The following is an 18137-nucleotide window of genomic DNA, read 5'->3' on the forward strand; positions in this document are numbered from 1 at the left end:
TCCAAGGGAAATAATCCACAGATGGGGGTGGGGGGGGCACTGTGGCTCACGAACAGTGGCGTGCTCCTCCCAAGGGATTTTGGGCAAGAGCATGTTCCACAAAGCATTGGAAGTGGCAACACAGAAACAGGGCATGATTGACTGGGGTCGCATATCTGACCTTATTTAGATCGCGGAACAAGAAATAAGCATAAAGCCTGAGGTCGGCTTGTTGGCTGAGGACTGGTTGACTGGATACATTGCATTTCTGGTCATGTGGAGCATTTACAGGATCACAGAAGTTCTGTTTACTGGGCAAGAGTGGCTCCATCTGGGCTTGGAAATTTATTTCGACACTACTGTCCTTGAAGTTAGGGTACAAAGAAACAAGCTTAAATTGCAAAAGGGATGCTTAATTATTAGATACAAAGACCTTCCTGGTCATCTGAGGATTTGGGGGCTCTAAAGCGTTTTAAGGAGGGAGACAGTGTTAGTCATTGAGAATAACACCAAAGCTACAGGGTAGGGTGAGTCACGCGTGGACAGATGAAATTCTTCAGAAAGAGATGCTGTCGGAGAAAGAATGGGTGAGGCTTGGCTTGAGGATTTTTCTTTGTCCTGGGAGAGGTCATTCAGTTTCAGAGGTCATTTAATGGAAGCAAGATGATGGTAAGTCACACATGTAACTCAATCCAGAGAACAAGAAGGTCAATCGTTTTAGAAGACAAATGGGAATTATAATCCCATTTCCCCTTGAAAACCACAAAATTGTTTTGGGGACAGCAGATTCTCTTATGCAAGTGGCCATCCCCTATTTTCAAGGCCAGTCGCAATATCTGACACCTTAATAGGAATCTGAGTTAGCACAGGGGGAAGGTATCAGGAGGACCTATGTGGGGGCATTACTGGAAATTCTGAGAGTAATTAGTCTCAGTAAATAGATGAGCTAAGAGGTCTTCCTGACATTCATCTGTCAGGTCTGCTCACATTCGTATGCCAAATCAAATTTTTAAACATAAATTCGTCTTCTAATTACCAATGGCGAGAGCAGGAAGACTACAGTGGCAGCCACTTTGCAAAACACGCATGAGGACAGCTCTGCACAAACATGCAAGCAAGGATGCCAGTCACTGACGTCCTGTGAATGGATGGGCTAAGTGACGCTACATAACAGGAAAGGAAGAAAACTAGCCGTCCCTTAGATTTTTTAATAGAATTTCTGGGAAGAGCACTTTGCTAACTGCCTACAAAGTTTCCTACCTTGAGCGCCATTTCTTCTTATCCAAATAAGAGCAATTATGATGATACTAACCAGATGACTTATTAGGCACTTATGACCTGGCACTGTGTAAGATGCTCTACATAAGCCAATTCATTCAATTCTCATAGCAATCCCATAAGGTAAAAACTATTGTCCTCATTTTATAAGCCTGAGCTCAGAGAGGTTGTATATAGTACCCAGAACCTGAAAAATATCAAAATAGAGAAATGAGCTTAGTAATGTGGTTCTCTTTCCAGGGCAGTTTCCTTCTTAGCTGATTAGCTAGACCACCATATCGGGTTCATTCATTCCTTTGTTCATCCATGCATTTGTCCACAATTCCTTTATTGAGCACGTCCTCTGTGCCAGGCATTGTCTTAGGCATTGGGAAAACACCCGTGAACCAGACAGACACTGTCCTTGCCCTCATGGAGCTTAGATAGAGGTGAACATCATGGGGAGGCAAGCATCTCTCAGCGTTACTAGTAGACCCCAAAGTAAAGATGGGCCAAAGGGAAATAGATGAACAAATCATGATGTATTCATTGATCACATAGATCACAGCAGACTTCGACTAAAATAAAATAGAATGCACAATAAAACACTGTCACCATTGAGTACTCCTAAACAATAAAAAAACAATTGGACTATTGGCACACACAAGAACATGGATAAACCTCAAAAGCATGATGCTAAGCTTTCAAAGTCAGATACAAGACCATATGTTGTATGATTCCACTTATATAAAACATCAGAAAAAGCAAAACTATAGTAGTAGAATCCAAATCAGCAGTTGCCAGGGACCAAAGGATGGCAGTAGGAGACAGACTACCAAGGACAGAAAGAAACTTGTGGGAGTAATGAAAATATTCTATAGCCTGACTGTGTTGGTGGTTATGTAACCGTATAAGTTTGTTAAAAATCAAGGCGTTGTACACTTAAAATTGGCAGATTTTGTTGTATGTAAATTATATGTCAATAAAACTGACTTTAAAAAAAAATCAGGAACCCTGGTGTTCACATCCTATCTCTTCCACTAACGTACCAGATGACATTGGGCAGAATAGTCTATGTTTGGATTTATTCTTCAAAAATATGGGGCTAATGAGACGTGTTCTCCCTCTTTTACTACCAGGTCAAGGGAATTTTAAATGTGGAGAAATGTTTTACCATGTATCAAATGCTTTATAAATACGTAATTTAACTGTTATTGTTTCCGCACTGAGGACTATCTCCATGGAGGAATGCTATCTCCATTCTCAGAGGCCTAGAATGAATTTAATTTGATAGGTTTCTTAACAGCCTCTGAGCCTCAGGCAGGGTTTCATAGTCCTGAGTCCACATGTTTTAGAGAAGACTCAACCATCTGCTTTGGATTTGGACCATCAAGTTACTGAGCGAATGGAAACAACGTTGTTCTGATGCTTTTTCCCAATCACCACACATCCCTACGTAGTTAACAAGTCCGTATCCAGACAAGTCTGTCTGGATAAGAGACAAACGCTGAGGGTGGATCCCCAGATTCTGGCCACAAAACCAAAAGAGCAATTGATGGTTGGCTGTATGTTTAGAAAAGCTCTTGATTCTCATCCCGGGATCTATCGCTTTACCGCCAACTATTTTCCTGAAGAAACAGAACTGCTCTATTCTCAATTCTGAAAGCAATTCTTATGCTATTCATCTTTATTTATTTAATGTATTTATTTAGTTTAACATGTCACTGAGTTTGCAGTTACTCACATAGAAGGAACATGAATCCACCTTGACACAGTAACCATCCAGCTGGTATTTGATCCAGTTACCAAAATGCACTTGGGTCCATGGTGGATGCTAAGGAGAAAACCAAGAAGAACCTTGCACATTTTTGTCCTCAAGGCCCTTAAACTTAGCTTTTTCTGAGAGTTCAGCCTTTTCATTTACTGGATCAGGAAAAAATATATATTTATAGCGTGGTAACGCGTACATTATGAAGTATATAATATTTAAAGTTTAAAAATATATTAAAAAGAAGAGAAAAGTCACCATAAGTCTCACTTTTGACATAGTCAGTTATCTTTCATTTAAAAAAATTTTGTATAGGGGCGCCTGGGTGGCTCAGTCGGTTAAGCGGCCGACTTCGGCTCAGGTCATGATCTTGCGGTCCGTGAGTTCGAGCCCCGCGTCGGGCTCTGTGCTGACAGCCCGGAGCCTAGAGCCTGTTTCAGATTCTGTGTCCCCCTCTCTCTGACCCTCCCCCATTCATGCTCTGTCTCTCTCTGTCTCAAAAAAATAAATAAACGTTAAAAAAAATTAAAATAAATAAAATAAAAAAATTTTGTATATATATTATATATGTATATATAGTGTATATATATTATATATGTATATATAGTATATATGTATATAAATACATATATAATAGTGATATAAATTTTTATTCACTTAGTTTTTGGTCAAGATTTTCTTTAAAGGAAATATTGAGTTAGAATTTCATCTATTTTTGCTAAATTATCCTTCTTGAGAGCATATATCAGTGCTCAGTTTTCCCTCAACTGGCTCTCACCAATGAACAGCCCCACCCAAAACAACAACAATAACAACAACGAAAAACTGTGGCATCTTCAGATACCTCAGCTTTTGAAAAATAATATTTACTCAGTTTTGTTATAAAATTAATTTATAGTTACAAACTTATTAGTTTCTTTTATAAACTTAATTAGTAGTTATTCAGTGTGAAAGAATGGAAAACACTGTAGGAAAATGCTAACTGTAATCCCACTACCCAAAATAATCAATTAGCATCTTAGTATATGTCCTAGAATTTTCTCCATGCTTTCTTTCTTTTTTTTTTTTTTGTACGAATGCTAGTTATATTACATTCATAGCTTAGCTTATAAATGTTTCCCCATGTCAATAGATATTCTTTAACAAAATGCCTTTCCGGGGCTACATATAGTTCCATTGAATGGATATACTGGATTTAACTAATGAAGTTTGTGTTGTGGAGAGTGGTTATTTTCAGTTGATTTTGCTTATCATGGTCAATACTACAGTAAATATCTGCGTTTGCAATTGTATGTACTTCATGTTATTGCCTTAGAACAAATTCCAATAAGTAGAATTGCTGAGTCGATGTGTTTTATTTATTTATTTATTTTTGAGAAAGGTAATTTTAAGATAATCTCTAATTTCCTCACCCTCTGAAACCACGTCACAGAAAAGTGAAGGTGATTCAAAGTCCGTTAGCCAAAGACCCAAAGAATGCAGAATTAACTCTTTAGGAGGGAAACAGGACAGGACTTTTCAAGGCATCATAGAAAGATTCTGAACTCACCTTCTCCCACAGACACACTAAATCTACAACTACATATGGATCAATTCCCTCAGGAAAAGACCTAAAAACTAGCTGAACAACTCTTTCACAACAAAGAATAAGAAGTCTACATCCAGATGCATAGGAGTGACAGAGACATAGTCTCACCCCACACGCCACCCACGGTGTGGCAATGCACAATCAGGAAGTGTCTCATGAATCCGGAACTTCTCCCTGAGATCTGAGGGGTTTGTGCCCCACATCAGGCACTCCAGCCCTTGGAACCTGCAGTGAAAGGAGGAACCCCCAAAATGTCTGGCTTTGAAAACCAATGGGGCTCCTGTCCAGGAGATACATTTCTTAAAGCGCTTGTGCACAGACTCACTCACCCCAGAGACTAGTGCAAAAGCAGCACTTTAAAAAGTACCCAGGTTATACATGAAGGAGATTCATTTGTTGATCTTAAAGCATCTGCCAGAGGAGCAGAGGCCTGTTGAGGCTCTCTCCAGGGATGGAGGCAATGGCAGGAATAATTTTTATGCTCTCTCTCCATCTTGATAGTGTCAGTGGGCGTGCCCCAGCCCTGTGCTCTCCCACAATCCTGCCCTGCTAAAGGTGGTGGGCATGTGCAGCCCACACAGGGGATGCTCCTTGATTGCCTGGCTCTGGATCAAGGGGCTTGTATTCCTGGGCCCCAGAAGATGTAACTATAAATGGAGAGATAGTTTTTGTCAGGCTAACATCCGCACGTTGCTACATAAACAGCAGACAAAAACTATGCCCCCTTTTCTACGAAAAAGACCTACTTTCTTGTCTTGGAGCTTCAGTCTAAAAGGCAGAATTCAGGTTTTCCAGGTATCTAGAGGCTATGGAGGAGATCTCGGGGAATATAGGCTGGGAAGTGCCAGGTTTGTGATCTCTCTTGGCCGTGCTACATCTCCTGCTATCTTCCAGAAAGGAGCTTTTTACCCAAGGAACATCTCCAGCTCTCCTGATCTGGAGGCCACCAGGGGTGACTGTGGGACTTATCATGGTCAATCCTACAGTAAATATCTGCATTTGCAATTGTATGTACTGTATATATTTGCAGAATTGTCTATATTTGCATACTTTAAAAGCTTCTGCTAAGGTCTGGCTTCCAATCAACCTGAAACGAGGTGCTGACTGAGATATATCTTGCCCGTCCCTTTGAAAACTTGATAGGTCTTGGCACACCCTCAACAACTGGGACCTATTAAGAATAAATCAACCTGCATAGGCAATCACAAAGGTTTAAGAGACAACCAAGAGCTAGGGCAAAGTTGAAAGATAAGGCTCATCTCCTATACAAGGCCGTTCCTTGAAGACTGAAAGAGGTAGCTGTTTCGCCTAATACATAGAAATAAACACGGAGAGAAAAGCAAAATGAGGAAACAGAGGGATATGTTCCAAATGAAAGAATAAGATGAAACCTCAGGAAAAAATAATAATAATGAAGCAGAGAGAAGTAATTTACCTGATAAAGAGTTTAAAGTAGGGGCGCCTGGGTGGCTCAGTCGGTAAGCGTCCGACTTCGGCTCAGGTCATGATCTCGCAGTCCGTGGGTTCGAGCCCCATGTTGGGCTCTGTGCTGACAGCTCAGAGCCTGGAGCCTGTTTCAGACTCTGTGTCTCCCTCTTTCTCTGACCCTCCCCTGTTCATGCTCTCTCTCTCTCTCTGTCTCAAAAATAAATAAAATGTAAAAAAAAAAAAAGAGTTAAAATAATGGTCATAAAAATGTTTACCGAACTTGACAGAATGGATGAACACAGTGAGAACTTCAACAGAGATAGAAAACGTAAGAAAATACCGAACAAGTCACAAAGCTGAAGAAGACGATAACTAAACCAAAAAATACACTAGAAATATTCAATAGCAGACTGATGAAGCAGAAGAAAGGATCAGTTACCTAGAATACAAGGCAGTGGAACTCACCCAAACAGAGCCCCAGAAAGGAAAAAAGAATTTAAAACAGTGAAGATAGCTTAAGAGACTGATAGGAAAATATCAGGCGGAATAACATTTGCATTATAGGATTCGAAGAAGAAGAAGAAGAAGGAGGAGGAGGAGGAGGAGAAGGAGAAGGAGGAGGAGAAGAAGGAGAAGGAGAAGAGAAAGAAAGGGATAGAAAGCTTATTTGAAGAAATAATGCCTGAGAACTTCCTTCACCCAGGTGGGGAAGGAAACAGACATCAGATGCAAGAATGCCAGAAAGTTCCAAAGAAGATGAACCCCAAATAATTCACACCTGAACACATTATAATTAAACTGTTAAAAGTTAAAGAGAAAATCATAAAAGCAGCAAGAGAAAAAAGCTTGCTACGTACAAAGCAGCCCCGTGGGACTATCAGTAGTGTGTTTTAGCAGAAAATTTGCAAGCCTGAGAGAGCGGCACGGTGTCCTCAAAGTGCTGGAAGGGAAAAGCTTCCAGCTGAGAATACTCTACCCGGCAAGGTTATCATTCAGAATTGAAGGAGAGATAGAGCTTTCCGGGTTTAAAAAAAAAAAAAAAAAAAAAAAAAAAGCTAAAGGAGTTTATTACCATTAAACTAGCCTTACAAGAAATGTTAAAGGGACTTCTTTAAGCTGAAAAGAAAGGGCATTAATTAATAAGACAAAAACATGTGAAAGTATACATCTCACCAGCAAAAGTAAATATACAGTAAAGGTAGTGGATTAATCACTTATAAAGCTAGAATGAAGGTTAAAAGACAAAAGTAGTAAAAATAACTATAACCACAATAAACAGCTAAGGGATACAAAAAAATATAAAGATGTAAAATGTGACTTCAGAAACATAAAATGGGGGGAGGGGGTAAAAATGAAGAGTTTTAGAATGCATTTAAACATATCACTATCAGGGGCGCCTGGGTGGCGCAGTCGGTTAAGCGTCCGACTTCAGCCAGGTCACGATCTCGCGGTCCGTGAGTTCGAGCCCCGCGTCAGGCTCTGGGCTGATGGCTCGGAGCCTGGAGCCTGTTTCCGATTCTGTGTCTCCCTCTCTCTCTGACCCTCCCCCGTTCATGCTCTGTCTCTCTCTGTCCCAAAAATAAATAAAAAATGTTAAAAAAATAAAAAAAAAAATAATAAACATATCACTATCAACTTAGAATAGACTGCATATATTATAGGGGGTGAGCCTCATGGTAACCAGAAAACAAAAACCTATAGGAGATACACAAAAGTTGAGAAAGGACCTAAGCCTAACACTAAAGAAATCATCAAATCACAAGGGAAAATAACAAGAGAAAAAGAACAGCCAAAAAACAATTAACAAAATAGCAGTAACTACATACCTATCAATAATTACTTTAAATTTTTAAAAAATATTTATTTATTTTTGAGAAAGAGAGAGAGAGAGACAGAGCAGAGCAGGGGAGGAACAGAGAGAGAGGGAGACACAGAATGTGAAGCAGGCTCCAGGCTCTGAGCGGCCAGCAGAGCCCGATGCGGGGCTCGAACCCATAAACCATGAGATCATGACATGAGCCAAAGTCGGGCGCTCAACTGACTGAGCCACCCAGGTACCCCAATCCAGCTTTTAAATTCACCTGTGTCTGATGCCACAGTCCATGTTCTATCTGCTTTATCCCCTTCACTCTAGGAGGGGGAAATGGTGACTAGTTCAAGTGTGATTTGAGACACTATATTCAGCCCTTCTGGGCCCCAAGACATGTTCTTTATCAGATGTCTCAGTTCCTGAAAATCCACTATTAAACAATCTTGGTCCAGTGTTCCAAAGTCTTCTCCTTTGGTCTTGATTTTCTATTCCCCGCCTCTGTTACCATCCACCCAATGGCCCCAAACAAGAACGTTAGGAACAATCCTTGCCTTTTCCTTCTCCCGGAAATTAATGGCAGTAGGGGTGTGGATTCGCCTTCATAACCAACTCTCAAAACCATCTGCTTGCCACCCTTCCGGAGAGCCTCCACCCCATCTCAGTTGAGTATAACCACTCCCTTGCATGACCGCATCAGCCTCCTAACCTGCCTCTCTACCAATTCACTCTATGTGGGGTGGGAAACATCAAGAATGTTTAAGGAATGCAGAACAGTAGGGTATTAATAAACATTTTCACATTTGCCATACCTTCTATAGGTATTTCTCTTGATATGTATGCCTGTGTGGTTACTGAGCATGTTAACTCTGTTTTCATGAAAGGTCTTCATATCTTGTCAGGACATCAGGGTTTGATGCTTTATGGTTTGACTTCTTTGAGCTTTGGTTTCCTTATCTGTAAAATGATGTTATACCTTGATGATATAGCACCTCAAATTTGAAGGTTCTGTGATGTCTTAAATAAACTTAACCGCCCGCTTGCAAAATTTTATTTACTTTTATAATCCAATGCTAGGGATCCAGTGTGTACTTTGGTGAAGGCTATCTATCCTGTTTTGGCTGGAACTTAGTGACAGAAATCCCTTTGTTGTTCTACAGTCCACCAGGGGGCGCCGACTTTCTAGCAAATTGGACATCAGCGCCTTGACTTCACAGAAATCATCTCCTACATTTCAGGGACATTTCAGCGAGCACAGCATTATAAACAACTTAAGATAATTGTCAGTACAAATTGATTTCAATGTTTTAAAAAGAGCATCTCCACAACGGGTTGAATTTGTTATTTTCCCCATGATATTGGAGTCATGAAATATATGAAATTTGTATGAAGTTGTACTGGAGGTTCTATTCCAAACTCAAGACAATCTCCATTCCTTAGCCACGTTCCTACTTAATGTCTGTGTTTCCCACTTACTTCTGCTGGCTCTACCTTGGAGGGTTTCATGGAGATTAATTTAAAGGATATGAAAATGGCTACTCAAGTATGTTGCTATTAGGCAGGAGTTTATTGCCGAAAAACCAAGACTCGGGATGTGTGTTAATTGTTTTAACTATAATTAGACATATCTAGAAGAAAAAAGTAAAATGAAATCATAACAAATCCAGTGGGTTTTTTTTTCCTTGAAATCCATTCATTTGAAATCCCCATCGGATAGAAGAAAGGTACCCACGTAAACAGCATGTCTGTGTTCAGCAGCATCATGGTTTTGATGCTACAAGGTGGTTTAACCAAAATAAGGACATTGAGTCAAATACTTGCATTATAAAAATGATTCTGGACACAATTCTTCACAAAAACAACAAAATACTTTGGAGAGCAAATAAGCCGTTTTGAGGGAAGATTCTTCTAACCATTGAGAGAAGTTGATTCAAGGATGCATGTTTATGGGCTTTAGGTAAATTATAATGGGGTCTGGCGGTGGGGGTGCAGTAATGATGGAGGATTGGGCGAAGCGGGTAGGGATAAGGAAGGGGAAGAGAGAGGGGTGTGGAGACCAACGGGAGGGGGTCGGAGGAAGGCAAACAAACTGGTCAAAGGGACCCTCTAGGCAGGCAAACGTTGTTAGCACTTCAGACACGAGAGAGCAGCCGCCAAGCAAACTGGACACAACAGGGTTCCAAAAGGTCCACCAAAAAGCAAAGCAGCCACCCAGAAGGATGGTCAGGGCATTGGGAGAAGATGTGAGAGATGATGGCCATTAGGACTTGTTATATGACGTGGTACAATTAGTTGAAAAATATGGGCTTTTTCAATATGGGTTTGAATGACCTTGAGAACATTGGTTCACATCTCCAAGCCTCCGTTTCTTCAACTGTAAAATGAGGATAGTTAATACCTACCTCTCAGTGTTGTTGTAAGGATTTAATAAATTAACAAACATGAAGCTATACATGGCAAGTACTACAAAAACATCACCATTATCATGATCCTCTCTTTCTCTTTATCATCATTTTTATCTTTTTAAAAAAATTTTTTTAGTGTTTATTTATTTTTGAGAGAGACAGAGTATAAGTGTGGGAGGGGCAGAGAGAGAGGGAGACACAGAATCCGAAGCAGGCTCCAGGCTCCAAGCTGTCAACACAGAGCCCAACGCGGGGCTTGAACTCACAAACTGTGAGATCATGACCTGAGTCAAAGTCGGATGCCCAACCAATTGAGCCACCCAGGAGCCCCATTATCGTTTTTTTTTTTTTTTTAATAAGAGAGAGAGAGACACAGAGACAGAGAGAGAGGGAGTGGGGGAGGGACAGAGGGGGGGAGAGAGAGAGAGAATCTCAAGCAGGCTCCATGCTGAGCTCCATCCCATGACCATGGGATGATTACCTGAGCTCAAATCAAGAGTTGGGCACTCAACTCACTGAGCCACCCAGGCACCCTATAATTTTTATGTTTATCATTATCCCCACGTATTGTTTTCCTTCTAAGGCCTATTGACGAAAGCCTTTAAGTGGGTGTCCTATGTGCCTTCCCACACATGAAAACTAAATTGAAAACAAAACTGTTAACATTTAACACACACCTTCCCTGTGACCAAGCGGTTCCCCTCCCAGGTATTTGCCAAAGAGAAATGAAAATATGTGGAAATAAAAAGTCACATACCCAGTGTTCATTGCAATTTTTTATTGTAGTAAAAGCATTCAACATTAGATCTATGCATTTAGCAAAATTTTAAGTGTAAAATATTGTTAACGTAGGCACCATGTTGTAGAGCAGATATCTAGAACTTATTCATCCTACATAACTGAAACTTTTTCCCCGTTGAATAGCAACTCCCAATTTCTCCCTCTCCCCAGCCCCTGGCAATCACCATTCTACTCTCTGCTTCTATGACTCTGGCCAGTTTAGAGACCTCGTAGAAGTGGAATCATACAGTATTTGTCCTTTCGTGATGGCTTATTTCATTCATCACAGTGTCCACGAGGTTCACCCATGCTGTCACATATTGCAGGATTTCCTTCCTTTTTAAGGCTTAATAATATTCCATTATGTGTATACACCACGTCTTTTTTATCCATACGTCTATCAGTGGACATCCAGGTTATGTCCGCCTCTTGGCTGTTGTGAACAATGCTTCACTGAAGTTTAAGCATAATGACCTCAAACTGTAAACGACTCATATGTCCGCCAAGTAGTAAATTAATAAGTAAATTATGCTATCTTCATCCAGGGAATGAACCACTGACACAATCGATACCATAGATGAATGGTCCAAATACATCATGTTGAATGCAAAAAGCCAGACGTAGATAAGGCATACTAATGAGTTCCTTATATCACGTTGAATATGCCAAACTAATTTATGGTGACAGATATCAGAACAGAGGTTTGGGGAACAGGGACAAGGGTGGTGCGGTTGGACTGGAAGTGTGCATGCGGAAACTTTCTTGGGCAATGAGAATGTTCTAATCCTGTTTAGGGTGTAGATGTCACAAATATACACATTAAACAGTTCACGTAAGCTTTGTGCCTTTGACATATGTATATTAGACCTCAATAACATTGTAGTTCTTCAGAAAAATAAGACAAAAGCAAACAAACAAGTCCATGATATTTAGCCAAGAAGCTCTCACGAAGCAAAGCTGAGCTACCAAGATCTAGTGAAGGCAACACGTGCATAGATAGCTTTCCTGGCAAACAGACAGAAGCATATAGTGATGAATAAAGCAAGAGCAACTTTCCAGAAGAGTGAGCACATCCACAGCCATTCAGAAAAACCATCAGCTGACAAAGGCCACCCCAGCAAAGGGTTTCCCTGTGTGAAAGCTGAATTGTCATTGAGCATAATTGAGGTCTGTGAAAAGGGTTGATGGGGCACATCCTGAGGATTTGTCTATTGTCTATTAATGTGTCTATTTACCCTACCATCAGGTCCTCTGCTCTCCCTCCAAAGTATGCCTGTAATCTGGCTGCTTCTTACAGCCTTCACTACAGCCCAAGACACCATCATCTCTAGCCTGATCCCAGTAAACTCCATTACTGGTGTCCCTGCTCCCTCTCTTGCCCCTCTGCAACCTAGTCTCAGCACAGGAGTCAGAAATGTGGTTAAAATTCTGCAGTAGTTTTCCACGGCCCTTAAAACGAGATGCCCGATTTTCGCCGTGGCTCACAAGGTTGACATGAACCTGCTGCTGGCCGCCTCTTCAACCTCAGCTCCTTCCCTGAGGCGTCTGCCACCAGCTTCCTGCTCCAGCCATAGTGGCTTCTTACTGTAGCTCAGATGTTCTGGATTTGCCCTAGGTACTTATTTTTCCCTCCACCCAGAATGACCCTCCTCCATAGCATCTGGCTTTTACTTCACTTAGGTCACTGTTCAAATGGCTTCTCCTTGGAGGTACCTTCCCTGACTCCTCTTTATAAAATGGTACCCCTAGCTACTACCTTTACTCTTAACCTAGATGATAGTTAATTTTGACTGGGCCATGGGGTGCCCAGGTATTTGGTTCAACATTATTCTCGGTCTTTCTGTGAGGGTCTTCTTGAACGAAATTAACATTTAAATTGATAGATTGAGTAATTGATAGATTGCCTTCTTTAATGTGGGTGGGCCTCCTCCAATCAGTTGAAGGCCTGAATAGAAGAAATGACTGACACTCCCCCAAGTAAGAGAGAATTCTCCTACCTGACAGACAGCCTTTTAACTGAGATATCCACTCTTCCTGGTACTGCGACAACTGCCAACTACTGAACTTGAATTTAAACATCAGCTCTGCAGGTTTTGGATTTGCCAGCCTCTGTCATTGTGTAAGCCAGCTCCTTATTCCTTTTTTCTCCACACCCCCATCTCTATGTCTTCTCTGGAAAAATCCAAAGCTTTTAACCACATGGCTATGCTGCCTCCCAGTGGCATCTCTTGCCCAGATTATTCCAGCACTTTCCTAGCTGGTCTTCCTGTCTGCATTCTTGCCCTGCTCCAGTCTGTTTGTGATGTCACATGCAACCTTGCCTGAACCTCCTCAGAGGCTTCTTCTTGCCTTCAGGACACCATCCGAGCATCACACCATGGCCGACTGTGACCTGGCTTTATGTACCCTCCAAGGCCAACCGCCCTGGTCCCCATGTCCCCTGGCCTTCCCTGCTCCTTCACACAGATTATATTTTCAGCCTTGCCAAACCTGCTTGGGTCCCTCAGATTCAACACACATCCTCTATGTCTGGGCTGCAGAGTTCTCTCCCAATTCTCCTGCTTATCTCCAGCGTACTCTTGAGTCTTTCACTCATATGCCACTTCCTCCAAGAGGACTCCTCTGACTTTTCCAGGCTACTTTATGAACTCCAGATAAGCATTCCCAGAGAGCCCTGGACCTCCCCTTTCATAGACCATCAGCTTTTCTTGGTTTTAGTTGTTTTAACTTCTTGCCTTCTTAGCTGGACAGGAACTAGTCTGTTTCATTCACAAGCAACTGGTATGCATAATATACATTGGTAAGTGGTTGATTGAATCTGTGAGTAATATATTTATGATTACCAGCTCTTAAGAAGCCATCTACCCATTTGTATGATTTCTAGAAAAGGTAAATCTATAGAGAAAGAAAGTAGATTGGCAGTTGCCAAGGGCTGGGAGTGGAAATGGAGAGTGCCTGCCTAACTAGCAGGAGGAATCTCCTTGGTGTGATGGAAATGTTCTCAAACTGGACTGGGGTGATAGTTGTGCAACTCTTTCGGTTAACTAAAAATCATTGAACAGTAGGTACACTTAAAATGAGAGCCATGACAATGGCATGTAAGTTACACCGCAATAAAAAACAAATTTAAAGAATGCATCTAGGGCACTTGGATGGCTCAGTCGGTTAAGCATTAGGCTCTTGGTTTCGACTCAGGTCATGATCCTACAGTTCTTGAGTTTGAGCCCCATGTTGGGCTCTGTGCTGACAGTGCAGAGTGTGATTAGGATGCTCTGTTTTCCTATCTCTGCCCCTACCCCCCTCAAAATAAATAAACTTAAAAAAAAAAAAAAAAAGAAAGAACGCATCCAGTGTCTGCTCGCTCATTGCCAGCCAGTTCCAGAGATGTTTTTTCTGACGGCAGGAAAGCGATCCGAAAATCTGATGTAGCTTAACATTTTTATAAAAACGACGATATCCAGACCTCGCATTTCATTGTTTCATACACAACTTGAACTTCTCTGTGGAAAGTATTTTGCTACTTTAGATTCTTCAGGGTCTACAATCATCAAGTTTCATGGCAACTGATAAGGAAGCCCAGAATCATATTGCCATGAGAATTCCTGTACCAAACATTAAAGAAGAAATGTTTGTAGATTAATTTTCTCTAAGACTAGCACGGCGTGTGTCCCGGTTAGATAAGGCTGGAGAAATGTCCCCGTGTGAGCCGGCCAGAGATTGGAGAATGACTCAGACAGTAGAAGCTGTTTTCTCCAATTGCTGAATTCTCGGTGAAATGTTGCTAAATAGTCATGTGGTTCCCAAGGGGTAGAAGTTCTCTGATTTCCCTTCTGCAAGTTCAGCAAGAATTTGGAGCTGTCTAGCCCAATGTGGGGAGCATATGTGGGAACAGGCAGGCCTTGGGACCCCAGTCATATTCCAGTAGGACTGCTTCTTTGCCCTGATCTTGTCAAATGAGACCGGACAAGGAATGTTTTGGTAAGGGGCTGCAGCTACACCTGTGAAATTACCACATGCCCTGTGCCCCAGTGGGAGAACCACCGTGCTTCTCAGGCCCAAGATCCCTGGAGGGCTCAAAGCGGGCAGCTCCAAAATCTCTTGATGCCTTGGAATCTGGGACTGCCTGAGGGTAGATCAGCAAAACCACCAGGGGCGAGAACTCCGCCATTCCAGCCTTGGTCTGTCTCTTACTAGGCATTTGCTCTTTTGCATTGGGATTGATTGATGATACGTGATTGCCATGGAGTTGGATCATGTAATTCTATAAGATTTAAGAAACCAGTCTTGGGAGAAAGAGCGATTCAAGAGACAGATTACAGGACTGGAACACAGAAGATGTGAATTCAAATTCTGGTTCTACAACTAAGCAGCTGTGTGACTTAGGAGAAATCACTTTTCCCCTCTGAGCATCTGTTTGTCCATCTGTAAAATGAGGGTTTGGGATTAGTTAATTTTAAGGTGTTCTTGACTCTGATAAAAATAATAATAATAATTTTCATTCCCTAACCATTTTCCTAATCATAGGTGCCGGGTACATTTGCATTCCGTCCTAAGAGGCAGGCATGGTTCTCATTGTTTGTCATGGATGAAAATGAGGACAAGTCAGGCTAAAAAAATTGCTCAAGTTCATGGGGCGCCTAGGTGGCGCAGTCGGTTAAGCGTCCGACTTCAGCCAGGTCACGATCTCGCGGTCCGTGAGTTCGAGCCCCGCGTCAGGCTCTGGGCTGATGGCTCGGAGCCTGGAGCCTGTTTCCGATTCTGCGTCTCCCTCTCTCTCTCTGACCCTCCCCCATTCATGCTCTGTCTCTCTCTGTCCCAAAAATAAATAAAAAAACGTTGAAAAAAAAAATTGCTCAAGTTCAAAGTGCTTGGAAACAAAATTACTTGGACCTGCCCAAATCTGTCTACTCTACACTGGGCCCTAAACCCAACTACACAGTGGAACGTGAGGGAGTCGTTCCTCGTTTCCTGGCACCATCGACATTTCCAAAGGCCACTCACTGCTACAGAAAAGCCTCTTGATTATTTTCCCCAACATTGTATTTAGAGAACTTTTAAGCCTACAGAACGATTGAAAGAATTTTACAGTAAACACCCTTACACTGATTTTCTACTGGTTCTCACTGCTTACTTTGCCACACATCAAGCCAACTACCTATCCATCCCTCTCTTCCTCCATCCATCTTATTTTTTACGGAATCCCTTGATTTTGATCTTTGGAGAAAGGCTTCTCCCATCACATTTTCTCAATCTTTTCTCCCTGTCCACATACCATTCAATCATCACAAGAGCCAATGTAGCAGGTACAATCCCGCCTTATGGATAAAGAATGAGGTCATGAAGGTAAGCAGCTCACTCAGTATCGCTTAGCTAGGAAGCAATAGAGTCTATATTTCTCTTGGGCTAAAGGCTAGACTCTTACCCTCATGTTCTTATGCCCTCTGACATGGTACGTTTCCAAAAGTAGTCATTATGCCTTCACTTTGATAATCTTTGCTCATTTCCACTAGGGATTTTTTTCCATAGGCAATTAATATCTTTTACAGCCAAATGAAACAATAGCAACGATAAAAACACCTCATGGTTTATTCACTGTGCTATGATCAGAGCTTTAAATATAGTACCTTAGGGGCACGTGGGTGGCTCAGTCAGTTAAGCTACCAACTTCAGCCCAGGTGATGATCTCGTGGCTCATGGGTTCGAGCACTGCGTCAGACTCTATGCTGATAGCTCGGAGCCTGAAGCCTGCTTCAGATTCTGTCTCCCTCTCTCTCTCTCTCTGGCACCCCCGCCCCCCACGCCCACTCATGCTCCCCCTGCTCTCAAAAACAAACACTAAAATAATAAAAATAAATAATTAAGTATAGTATCTTAAAAGAGGATATATAAATTATGTGGCCCTTCTTCAGTAGAGCTTAACATTTACAGTTTGATTCTATGCGTGCGTTTGTGTGTGTTTGTGTACTTGTGTGTATTCCATGATAACTGTTGCTTTTACAAATCTATGCCTTTGCACCCAGTTCAGACCCTTGGCTGGGCTTGATTTCTTTGCTTCGTTTTGTCATGCTCTTGAAAGCATAGGTGAAGAAGAGGTCTCATCAGGTGCATATGTGGAAGTATCGTGATAGGGGATTGCTCAGATTTAGCTCAGCGGCTCTCAAGCCCCAGGCTTGTTACCCTCAACCTGTCAACTTGTGTAAAACAAGTAAACAAATTCCCTTGCCAACCTGATTGAGCAGAAGGGCGTTGTTCACCAGAAATACTTTAGGTGACCCAAAACCCAGTGGCTATTTGTATTTTAGACTAGTCTTCCCCTCTGCTTTTATTTAAATATGGGTGTGTCTCATTTATGGAAGTTATCACACTTCAAATCCAGAAGACTTACCATGAAAGTGCTTAAGTCTGTTGTGCTGTGAGCCCCTTTGGTCATCTGGGAAAGCACTGGACCTCTTCTAGAGAAAGTGTTTTTAAATTATTTTTTTATGTTTTTTAATTTCTTTGTAACAGAGAGAGAGCACTAGTGGGGCAGGGGCAAAGAGAGGGGGACGGAAGGTCCAAAGTGGGCTCTGTGCTGAAAGCCTCGAGCCCAAAGAAGGGTTGGAACTCACTAACTGTGAGATCATGACCTGAGCTGCAGTCAGAAGTTCAACCAACTGAGCCAACCCTAGAATAAGTGTTCATAAATGAATAAGATACAATGTAGGGGCACCTGGGTGGCTCAGTCAGTTGAGTGTCTGACTTCGGCTCAGGTCGTGATCTCACAGTCCATGAGTTCCAGCCCCGCATCGGGCTCTGTGCTGACAGCTCGGAGCCTGGAGCCTACTTCCGATTCTGTGTCTCCCTCTCTCTCTGCCCCTCCCCTGCTCATGCTCTGTCCCTCTGTGTCTCAAAAATAAATAAAAACATTAAAAAAAATTTTTTAAATAAAATAAAATGTAAAAGAGTATAAAGGAAACTAATTTTCTTAAAATGCAATTATCAAAATGTTAAAATAATAGCTTGTGATATAATATGTATGTTTTTAATGTGTTGTATAACTAGACACAAGGATAATTCTAATAGTTATCATAATTTCCAACTAATGATGAGTGTTATTGTTATTTCAAGAGGTTTCACATATCTAGA

The 18137-nt window shown here is 41.7% G+C and overlaps 1 protein-coding gene across 1 annotated transcript in view; it reads right to left on the minus strand.

Annotated features, from left to right (window-relative positions):
* The window catches only part of MEP1A (meprin A subunit alpha), a 57406-nt gene extending 42226 nt beyond the window's left edge, over positions 1 to 15180 (minus strand). Inside the window, exons 1-2 of the mRNA XM_053905331.1 lie at positions 15023 to 15180; positions 5643 to 5763 (exon numbers count right to left, since the gene is read on the minus strand). Coding sequence (XP_053761306.1) covers positions 5643 to 5763; positions 15023 to 15180 — 279 coding nt within the window. The remainder of the gene's footprint in view (positions 1 to 5642; positions 5764 to 15022) is intronic.
* Between the last annotated feature and the right edge of the window lie 2957 nt (positions 15181 to 18137).

This window comes from Panthera pardus, unplaced genomic scaffold (genome assembly GCF_024362965.1).
Source record: "Panthera pardus isolate Hobbes unplaced genomic scaffold, ASM2436296v1 HiC_scaffold_17, whole genome shotgun sequence".
Taxonomy (NCBI): domain Eukaryota; kingdom Metazoa; phylum Chordata; class Mammalia; order Carnivora; family Felidae; genus Panthera; species Panthera pardus.